General features: G+C 37.1%; 2 protein-coding genes across 3 annotated transcripts in view; one reads left to right on the top strand and one right to left on the bottom strand.

The window, feature by feature from the left end:
- The window catches only part of LOC311295221 (uncharacterized protein), a 34,665-nt gene extending 25,749 nt beyond the window's left edge, over window positions 1–8,916 (bottom strand). The window contains exons 1-2 of one of the 2 annotated variants that reach the window (XM_084416484.1): window positions 8,679–8,916; window positions 5,405–5,734 (exon numbers count right to left, since the gene is read on the bottom strand). In XM_084416484.1, coding sequence (XP_084272610.1) covers window positions 5,405–5,734; window positions 8,679–8,730 — 382 coding nt within the window. In that variant the 5' untranslated portion in view covers window positions 8,731–8,916. The remainder of the gene's footprint in view (window positions 1–5,404; window positions 5,735–8,678) is intronic. The other variant, XM_084416483.1, reaches the window with a different exon arrangement.
- The window catches only part of LOC311295607 (uncharacterized protein), a gene marked incomplete at its 5' end in the record, with an annotated part of 111,216 nt that overhangs the window by 57,081 nt on the left and 42,768 nt on the right, over window positions 1–11,367 (top strand). The window lies entirely within an intron of this gene.

The following is an 11,367-nucleotide window of genomic DNA, read 5'->3' on the forward strand; positions in this document are numbered from 1 at the left end:
AAGGAGAGCTGTGGGAGAAGCCATCTCCATTTTTGTAATCTGCCGATCACCCGATTTGCTAATCCCTCCCAGTTCTTTTCAGTGTATTGAGCTGTCCCAAAAAACACACCAAGCACTTTAAATCCATCTTTAACCCATCTACACTGTTGTGGTAATCGCGGAGGTCCTATATCCAACCAGTCTCCCAACAACAAGGATGCACATTTATCCCAGTTAATACGAGCAGATGTAGCTTTCTGATACTTGTTCAAACAATAAATAAGTTTAGTGACATCATCAGTGCTCTTAATTATCACTGTGACATCATCTGCGTAAGCTGTTAATTTCACCGGGACTATTTCTGGAAAACCTGGGACACCAATACCACACAGCTGTTTCCTCAGCATAACTAACAGAGGTTCAATGGAAATAGAGTACAGAAGACCAGACAGAGGACATCCTTGTCTTATTCCCCTGGTCACAGAGAAAGGCCTAGTTAAAGACCCATTAATTCGAATCATACTGTAAATGTCACTGTACAGCAGCTTGACAAGAGAAATAAATTGTATACCAAAACCAAAAGCTTCAAGGGTCTTAAACAAATAATGATGGTCCACCCTGTCGAAAGCTTTTTCCTGATCCAAGGAGAGGAATCCAATGTCCAATTTGTGTCTTTGTGCAACTGTGATAATGTCTCTTACAAGAAACAAATTATCAAAAATTGTACGTTTAGGTACACAAAATGACTGATCTTCATGGATTACATTTGTCATATATTTTTTAAGTCTATTAGTCAATGTTTTAGATAAAATCTTAAAATCAACACAGATCAGTGATACAGGTCGCCAGTTTTTAAGGAACCCAAGATCCCCTTTTTTTGGAATCAACGTTATGATTGCCCTCCGACAACTCGTTGGAAGTTTCCCTCGGTTAAAACTTTCCAGAAAGACTGCATACAAGTCCTCTCCAATCACATTCCAGCAGGCACGATAAAATTCCGCTGAAAGACCGTCAAGACCAGGCGACTTCCCAGGGCTCAGCTCCTGGACGGCAAGAGAAAGTTCAGCAAAGGATATAGGGTTCTCAAGGATAAGTTGATCTTCCTCTGATAACTGTGGTAGATCACATAGAATTTGTTCTGCTTCTGATCGATCACATGGTTCAGCACAATAGAGGTCCTCATAAAAGGAAAGTGCATGAGTACGGATTTCCTGCTGGTCAGTTGTCACACCACCCTGTGGTACATTCAGTTTATGGAAATACTTATGTTCTCTTGTTTTTTTTTCAAGACCAAAGAAGAATGCAGAAGGAGCGTCCATTTCATTTAATTGAGAATATCTAGTCCTTAAGAGGGCTGCTTTTCCTTGCTCCTCCAACAAAGTCTTTAGAAGGAATTTATTCCTCTCAATGGAATCAGCAGAGTCACCATGGTTACTTTGTCTCAGAATGTCTTCTTCAAGTGATCTCATTTTTTCTTTGAGAGTTCTGGTGTTATGGGCAGTATATTGTTGGCAAAACAACTTGATATGCACTTTGCCTATGTCCCACCACTGACTCAAAGGAAAACTACATCTCTCCTCTCTCCAAGATTGCCAAAAAAGGCCAAAAGAGTGAATAAAAGAGTGATCCTGCAATAATCTGTTGTTAAAGTGCCAGTGTGATTTTTGAGTTTTAGAAGACAGGACAGAAACAGCTACGGAGATATAATGGTGGTCAGATAAAAAAGATGGTGCTATTAGGCTATTGTAAAACCTACCACTATTACTCTTAGCAACATAAAATCGGTCAAGTCTCGCTCCAGACAAGGAATTTGAGTTAGCTTTTAACCAGGTATACTGTTTAACCCCAGGAAAACTATCTCTCCATAAATCAACAAAATCATGACATCCAATAACATTTTTTAAAACTTCTGCAGAACCTGAATGGGGTTCATCATGATTTCTATCTAAATCAGGATTTATTGTGCAGTTAAAGTCACCTCCTACTACCACAACATTATCCTGTGGGCACTGTGACAAAGCATCTGACATTTTTTTAAAAAATATCTTACGCTCTTGTCCAACATTAGGAGCATATATATTAAAAAAAGAAAAACTTACTTGTCCAACTATAATATCCGCTCTTAAAAGGCGACCAGGTATTATCTCAAACATAACTGGTTGATTACAGACACATGGAGAAAAGAGTATAGCAACACCAGCACTAAAATTAGTCCCGTGGCTCATTAACATATTTCCCTTCCAATCACAATTCCACTGTGTCTGATTCCTCAAATCAGAATGAGTCTCTTGGAGCATAATAATGTCTGCCTTTTTTAATTGTAAATAATTAAAAAGAGCAAATCTCTTTGTTATATCCCGACATCCATTGATGTTAAATGATCCAATATTTATGAATGCCATGGAAAAGATAATGCTAAGATATCCAAAAAAATAAAAAATAAATAAACTGACAATCATGACTTCATATATAATATTTATAACGAATTTTTTATCTTTTTTTTAACAGTGCTCAGGTATTTTTTGAGTCTGTAGCGTTTAGGCTGAGCAAGCTCCTCCATTGTTGCCTTTCTTAACGCCATTGTACATGAATCAACAAAGAGTTGTAAATCTGGGAAGTATTTTTCAATTTTTGGTCCTCGCTGGTTAAAGGTATAGTCTAAAAAATCATTAATTTGACGAACTGTATAATAGGGATGTTTTAATTTAAGATTCTGGCCATTCCCTTCAGAACTTCCCTGAGAATTTTCCATAGCAATATGTTCTGCTATATCAGAAGTGTCACTATCAGAATCCATTACCTGAACTTCACTTCCTTCCATCAACATACCAGCATCGCCCTGAGACAGGCTAAATCCTGATGCCTGCGAATCGACCAACTCGCCGTCAGGCATCACGAGCTCAGCCCGCTCTACTGGTCGCTCCGGTTCACCGATCGCGCCGGCGAGATCTGCGTCAGCGCGCTCAAATTCGGCACTCACTGTGCATTCATCTACACTTACAACGGTATTCAAAAGGTGTTCCACATCATCAACGTGCTCATTCATTATAGGCTCATTCGCACTTACTCCATCTTTAGATAAAGAAACCGCATCAATTACCTGATCAATTCTGTCACAGTCAGTTTTTCCACCTTCATCATTTACCGGAGCAGAAGGTAATTGTTCCACAGAAGAATTAAGCTCATTCACATTAATGTTATCCTCCACATTCCTTGAACATACCAGTTTTGTATGACCGTACTTCCCACAAGTAAAACACCTCATTGATTCAGTACTGATGTAAATGGTATAATCTTTACCCAGCACAGTGGTTTTCGCTGACGTATTCAAAGATTGAAATTCGGCGTTAAGGATCATGAAAGTCTGACGTCTAAATGACATCACATGTTTGAGTTCTGGATTTTTTAATCCTAAAGGAATCATTTTTATTGGCCCAACTAGTTTACCATAGCGTCCTAACAAACGCTCGAGTGAATCTTTGGTAATGAACGGGGGCACATTCGAAAGGATAACCTTCTTTGAAGGATTCGACAAAGGCAAAACTGATAAAAAAGTATCTCTAACGGATAAACCAAACTCAACTAAATGCTGAACCAAAGAAACTTCTTTCAAAAAAACAACAAACGCCTTGTTCATCCTTGATGCAGACACAATATTACAAGCCCCAACTTCACTACCGATCGCAACTAGACAATCCTCAACTGTAATGGACTCATCAGGTAAACATTTGCACCCGTGTTGAGCGGTTAAAAGAGCACAACCATCTGAATTTGTCCCCATTTTCCACCCTTAGGTGAAAAAAAACAGCGACAAATAATATATACTAAGCAAAACAAAAAAAGGAAAAAAGAAACAGGAAAAAAAGTACCAACTCACTCACACACGCTGCAACTCGCTCAGACGCTCACACACTCCTCAGACGCCCGCACATGCGCATACGCACACAGAGACAGGGAGAGAGAGAGAGAGAGAGAGAGAGAGAGAGAGAGAGAGAGAGAGAGAGAGAGAGAGAGAGAGAGAGAGAGAGAGAGAGAGAGAGAGAGAGAGATCTGGGCAACTCAAGCGCTCTGAAAGCGCGTTCTCTCTGCTGTTACTGAAATTATCGTATTCACAGTAATAGGCGCACATGCACGCTTTTTTTTTTGGCGGCTGGCTTGACCGTGTATTTTCAAACCGCGGCTGGCTTGACCGCGGTTGTGAACTGATTCTGATTTACTTCGTTTTGTATTTTTATTTATTAGAAAGGTATATTCTGTTCTAATTTAATTTAGTAAATTAATTGTTTATTTTTTCAGTGCGTCGATGTTGTGCTGTAGGCTGGCCTGCTCGCACAGGTAATTTAGCCAATTTAATTTGATTTGCATGTGAAATGCAAATCCTGTCTGCAGTGTGGCCTTTCTGGAGTTATTTATGTTATTTCTTAGTTTTATTGGTCCAAAATGTTTTTATACATTTTCTTCTATAGCTTTGTGTGATTTTATGTACATCGCGGCTTTGAAACGTTAAAGCCCCGCCCCCAGCCCCACCCCCATACACAACATGGAAGCTCTTTTGGAAAGTTTGGACGCTTTTTGTGGTAGTGTAATTTAGTAGTCTGTATCGTGGAGCATTTCTTTGTCTCACACGGCCTCTAAAGATGTCCATCCTGTAAGTATCTCAAGAAATCAAAGTGTGAAAGAGTACAAATGATATAAAATGAAATAAACCAAATAAAATTAATAGAAAAACAAGCCTATTGCGACGTTTCAGTATTTATAATACCTTCTTCAGGCAGGCCTGTTGTAAATATGGACAAAGAATAAAATAAAAAGATGATATATTATATTTATACAATAATATGATATTCTATAATATATATAATATATTTCTCTAATAAATTGGTTAAATAAGTTCTTCTTTTTTTTATTGCAATACTGCAGCGCGATCTTCGTTTCAGCATGTTCAGCTAGCAATTTCAGTGAATGGGTGGGCACGCGCTGTAAAGTCCGTAAACTCGAAGGAATTACGAACATTTATTTGCCCGTGTGAATGAGCCACCAAAAACACAGACGTCAGGGGGTAATTTCTTAATTACAGAGGTCCAGGGGTAATACTAATCCTGTGCGAATAGGGCTAAAGACATGAAATTACTTCATATGTGCTTATAAAACACATACTTACTGTACAACTAAAACCCAATAATTATGATGATTAGATACATTTAAACAGATCATATGAAAAGATGATCAGGGATTAAATGATGAGAAATTGTCTTCTTCACCAGAATAAAACTAACAGATAAAACTAATGGATCATCAACTAAAAGATACTAGTTTTGAATCATTCTGTTCTGTTCTGTTTAATGATGCAGGTAAAGACAACAAGCAAACACAATGTGATTTAAACACATATAACCTGCTTTTAAACATTCATTAAATGACTCACCACGAACAGAAACACTGAAGGAGTCTTCAGTGATGTCGCCACTGTTGATGATATGTAGTTCATATTCTCCAGAGTGTGTGTTTGTGATATTGTTGATGGTCAGAGATCCAGTCTGATGATCCAGCTTCAGTCTGTCTCTGAATCTCTCAGTGCCTTCATTACACTGAACATCTGTACAGATCTTACTGAGATCTCCAGTGATTTGAGCTATACGGATGTCATTAAAATACCATTTAATATCATATCGTTGGTTTGTTTTAACACCAGTGTGTAGAGTGACTGAATCTCCCTCCATCACTGACACTTCATCTGAACCAACAGCAGACAAACCTGAAGAAGAAATAAAGAGTTAATTATTATAATTCAAACTGGAATAATCTTGTAGATTGTTTGCTTTGTTCCAAAACAGGAACAAATATTACATTTTGCTTTCACAAGGCAACATTTCAAAGCGTACCTCATAGCATCATCACCCACTGCATTTTATGCAACACTTTCCCATTATGAATTATAATATAGCTTGGTTCGTTGGTCTGTTGGGTCAGATTGCTTTCTCACCACAACAGAAACGCTCCAGAGTTAGTTTTCGTTCAAGCGTTATACATCAGAGTTATATTAAAAAATGCCCTGGCTCTTCCAAGCCTTATAATGGCAGTGAATGGCCATTTTGGACTCATTTTCATTTTGGGTGAAGTATCCCTTTAAGTATGGACTGTGTAAGGCTCATCTGGAGCAGTTGTTTTGGAACCTGTTGCATTTTTGTCCTTAGTTTGGTTTGTTTAGGCATGTAAAAGGTTTAAACATGGAAATTGAGCTCGGATGCACAATAAAACAATCGGCCCGAGATCACTTGAATGAGGAGTGTTCACGAGAACGCAATCCGACCCAATAGACCAAGCTGCATGATGCATCATAATTCATAATGGGAAATGATTCATTAGAATTTTCTATAATTTATTAATAATTATTATTATAAGTTATTATAATTATCTATTCTAATGGATCCATTCTTTTACATGATCCATGTTTTAGAAAGGTTTATCGTGATTTTAGTGGTCAAAGAACCAGGATCCCGACTGGTGGCTTACTGCCACTTCACTGGCCACTAAGTTCACCCAGCCACTATTGAGCTCTGAATATACCACTCTAGCTGCAAGTAAATACATTATTTTATTATTATGATGAAGATATTCATAACAATAATGGTAATAGGTAATTGGGTGACCTGCCAGTGGATTGTGCTCCCAGGCAGAAACTGATTGAACCCCTACAGACATAGTATTAATCTCATTAAAGGGATAGTTCACTTTGAAATTAATTTTTGATATGTTTTAGCTTACCTCAAGGGCATCCAAGATGTAGGTGTCTTTGTTTCCGCAGTAGTTTCAATTTTGATATTTTTAGGTCAAACCGTTCTTGTCTGTCAGTCATATAATGCAGGTCTGTGGTCACTGTCTCAAAACACAAGCACAGAGTCCAAATTAAAACAATTCCCCATCGTCCAAATGAAACAATTCCCCATCATAAGTACACATTGATGGCCTAAGACACGAAACGAGCGGTTTGTGTGAGAAAACGTTTTGTAGCTCTTGAAAACAGCACACGTCCAAATGGTCTGACGGCGCGGGCGAGTATAGATGTATACATAGATGTCGCCTTGGCTACTGCAGTTCATTGGAACGAAACCGTAGCAAAGCGACATCTAGTGTATATATCTATGCGGGTATAGATGTATACACTAGATGTCGCCTTCGCTACTGCAGTTCATTGGAACGAAACCGTAGCCAAGGCGACATCTATGTATACATCTATACTCGCCCGCGCCGTCAGACCATTTGGACGTGTGCTGTTTTCAAGAGCTAAAAACTATATAAATACTGTTCGTTTTCTCACACAAACCGCTCGTTTCGTGTCTTAGGCCATCAATGTGTACTTATGATGGGAAATTGTTTCATTTGGACGATGGGGAATTGTTTTTATTTGGACTCTGTGCTTGTGTTTTGAGACAGTGACCATAGACCTGCATTATATGACTGACAGACAAGAACGGTTTGACCTAAAAATATCAAAATTGAAACTACTGCGGAAACAAAGACACCTACATCTTGGATGCCCTTGAGGTAAGCTAAAACATATCAAAAATTAATTTCAAAGTGAACTATCCCTTTAACTGTCATAGTTTTCACTCTGAGTTTCATTGTAAACATTAGAAATGATTTGGCAATACACTGTCATGTCACTAAAGAACAGATCTGATGTTATTGTTTTTAACACAATCATGTTGCAGCATTTTACTTGGCACTATATTTTTTAAAATATTTACTTTTGGTATTTTGTTGGTGTAGCAGCATAACCCAGAAAAAAACATAACAATTTAAGTCACTGGAACAAAGCAAATGACCTACAGGCCTGAAAACACCCCATCTCTTCCTTTTATTTTCAAGGTTCAATGTTCAATTTGTTAATTAATTTTGCATAGTGGCAATAGTAATAAAAATAATAAAAAATACTGTGATTTTTGAACTGTGCCATAATAAAAGTATTAGTAATAATAATAAAAGTAAAACGGAAATTACAATAAAACGTTGAAACACTTTAATAGCCTATATTAACCGGCAGCCTATATTTATAGATTGTAAATAAATAGCATAGTAGGCCCACTGAATCGTTAAAAACCAGATTGCAAAACTACCACAGGTTAGCATAAGTGTCTGTTAGCCACTTATATGCTCAAAAATATTAATAATGAAGGCAAATTAATTAATTGACTCGATTTCGTGTATCTGAAAGTTCAGATACACGAAATCGAGTCAATTAATTAATTTGCCTTCATTATTAATATTTTTATTTTTTTATTTGTACCTGGAGCAGCTCACTAAGGGATTTGAGAGTGCCACCATGAATACTGTTGGTAGACTCATCCTGATCAATATGATCTCCGTAATTTGCACATTAATTTATTAGTACATTGAGTCTCAGCTCGCTTTAAGACAACATAAATTAAACTGCGTCATAGGCCGCAGTCTGGATGAATGAATATTTATTCAAAAGCGATCTTTGTCTAACAAATGTTTTTGTTGTTGTGCTAATGGCCATGTAGCCAATAAGGCTAGTTGCTGTGCTGTCCCTTCCACCCTCAGAAACGTGACTAAAACTAAAACAGATCTTCACTCCTCACATAAAACTGCATCAGTTAAGAAATAACAAATGGACTTCTGTCAAGTGTAACAAAAAACTGACAGAACGGAAATGAGATCGTAAATGCATGTCTTACCGAGTAGGCCAAAATACAAAACACATATCTTCCACGAGACTTCAGAATTCATTTTCACTGCTGTTCGATCACTTCCATTAATTCTTCTTCTTCTTCTTTGGGCTTATTGGGGGTTCGCATTCTTAAAATGAGCATTAATTCATCAATTAAATGGAAATAAATGCTTTATGTTTAGTTCCCAATGTCCGAGCACAAAAACGAAAGTAACCGGTCTCGATCCATTCATTTTTGCGCATGCGCTCTTCTTCTTCTTCTTCTTCTTGTGTTTAATGGCGGTTGGCAAACCATTTAACGGTGCATTACCGCCACCAACTGGACTGGAGTGTGGAACGAGAGATTAAGCAGAAAAAATAAATAATACTTATTAGACTCAGATTCTTTTAATTAATTCAGTTTCTTTAAGAAACCTAATTATATAACAGTATATCTGACCTGCTGTTTTCCCCAAGAGACCTGACAATGAGACGTCATGATGTTTTGCCTTTAATGACTGAAAGAGGTGCTCCCTATTAATATTGTATTTCCTACACTGAAGAAGAACATGTTCCACTGTTTCTGGTTGATTACAATAAGTACATTTCCCAGTTGGGTGCTTACCTATTTTATACAATGAAAGGTTTAAACCTGTATGACCTATTCTCAGACGAGTTATTAAACTTTCTTCCCTCCGTTTCCAGCCCACCATCCTCCCAGCACCAACCTGTCTCTGTACATTATATAAATGCCTACCAGTTTCACTGTTATCCCAATACCCCTGCCAAACGGACTGTGCATACTTCCTGATAATTGACTTGGCTTCTTCTTTATTTAATGGGGTTTTTAAGTCTACATGTTTAATTTTGAGTGATCCTTTTGCCAGCATATCCACCTGCTCATTCCCCTCCACACCGACATGAGCAGGAAAGAAAGCATGTGGATAGACCCTTTAGCTCCATCCTGTATAACATAAGGAATATGTCATTGATGATATTGGATCTAAATAATGATTTGCCAGATTTAATACTCATAAGTGCAGACAAACTATCAGATGCAATAACCGCTCTTCTTCTTCTTCTTCTTCGATTTTATGGCGGGTAGCAGTAGGTGCATTATCGCCACCTACTGTATTGGAGTGTGGACCAGAATTTACCCATTTCATAAAAAACTAGAAAAAAAAAAAACTCTAAATTCTCTTAATCAGCTCTGTTCTCTTGAGATAAAGAAATACACTCTCTAGTCCATAAGTAATTATATTTTTAAGCTTTAATTCATCCATTCCCATCTTTCTAAGGTGATTTTTCATTATTTCTCGTTCATTATTATACTTTTGACAAACACAAATAGCATGTTCTACTGATACCTCTACTCTACAATCGCATGCGCTGTTGTTGTACGTCCACGGACACTCCCCCTGACGCAAGTAGAGTATTACGTCACGAGGAGGGACTGGTTCACTACGTCTCTCAGCAGAAGGCGCTGTTTTACAGTTCTGGGCTAATACAAAGACAAAGACTCAAAAATGAAAATGTTGTCATAATTACTCACCCTCATGTAGTACCAAACCCATAAAACTTTTGTTCATCTTTGAAACACAAGTAAAATGTTTTAATTCTCTCATTATTTTTGTTCATTTTTAAAAACATTTTCAAGCTTCAAAAAGTAAATAAAGGCATCATAAAAGTAATATATAGGTTATGAATAGAGCGGTTTAATCCGGTTTAACCATTTTAAAAGTTTCAGGGCACAATCACTTTATGAACAGATTAACTTAATATAAAGATTAACTTTATTCATGCTTGATGCACAGGAACCAGTGAGTTTTTTTCCTCACACTTCAAATAGGCTTTTTAAAAGATTTAAAATATACTTTTAATGGTGGACAAAAAATTAGAATATTAAAATATCTTCATTTGTGATCCGAAGATGCACAACAATCTTATAGGTTTGGAATGACACAAGTGAGTAAATGATTTTAGGCTCAGAATTAATAGGGTGAACTATCCCAAGAATCAAACATAAAAAATACTTCAAAGCATCAAATGATTTAGATAATTTATCAAACAAACCCCTGGTTTCACAGACAAGGCTTAAGCAGTCTCGACTAAAATGCATGTTTGAGCTGTTTTAACTGAAAGCAACTTGCACTCTAAATCTTTTAAAATTGGTCACTGAGTAACTTTTTCTAAGGCATATTTATGAAAGCTACTTAATGTCCTGTAACTAAGGCCTAGCCCTGCTAAATTATAGCCTAATGTATCATGGTGTTTTCATAGTTATTATAGGAGCCAAATGTGTGATTGTTCAACCACTAGATGGCGGTGTGCACCAGTGGTGTTGGTGTGGTTCACCTGTTCATATCACATGATTTTTAAACTTCCCTAAGGTTGTATGAAGAGACAGGTGGCTGGAACATATGGTTCTTACCATAGACCCACTGCTTTTAAACTCTGTAAAATATACATTTCATTAAATGGACAACAACGCATTCTGAAACGGATATCACTGTGCGGACATAGTTTATTCCAAACTATGAGTGAAGAACATCTTACCACCTCGCCCTGGCTTATGAAAGCCACTGCAGTTATTGCTATTCTGAAAACGATCTTTTAAAACAGTAACAACGGATTTAAATGAAAACATTATTAAATTAATTAATTACACCTTAATAAAGTGTATATTTCTTTTAAAACATGTTTTAATGAAAAAATGT

The sequence above is a fragment of the Rutilus rutilus genome (assembly GCF_951802725.1).
Source record: "Rutilus rutilus genome assembly, chromosome: 8".
In the NCBI taxonomy this organism is placed as follows: Eukaryota; Metazoa; Chordata; class Actinopteri; order Cypriniformes; family Leuciscidae; genus Rutilus; species Rutilus rutilus.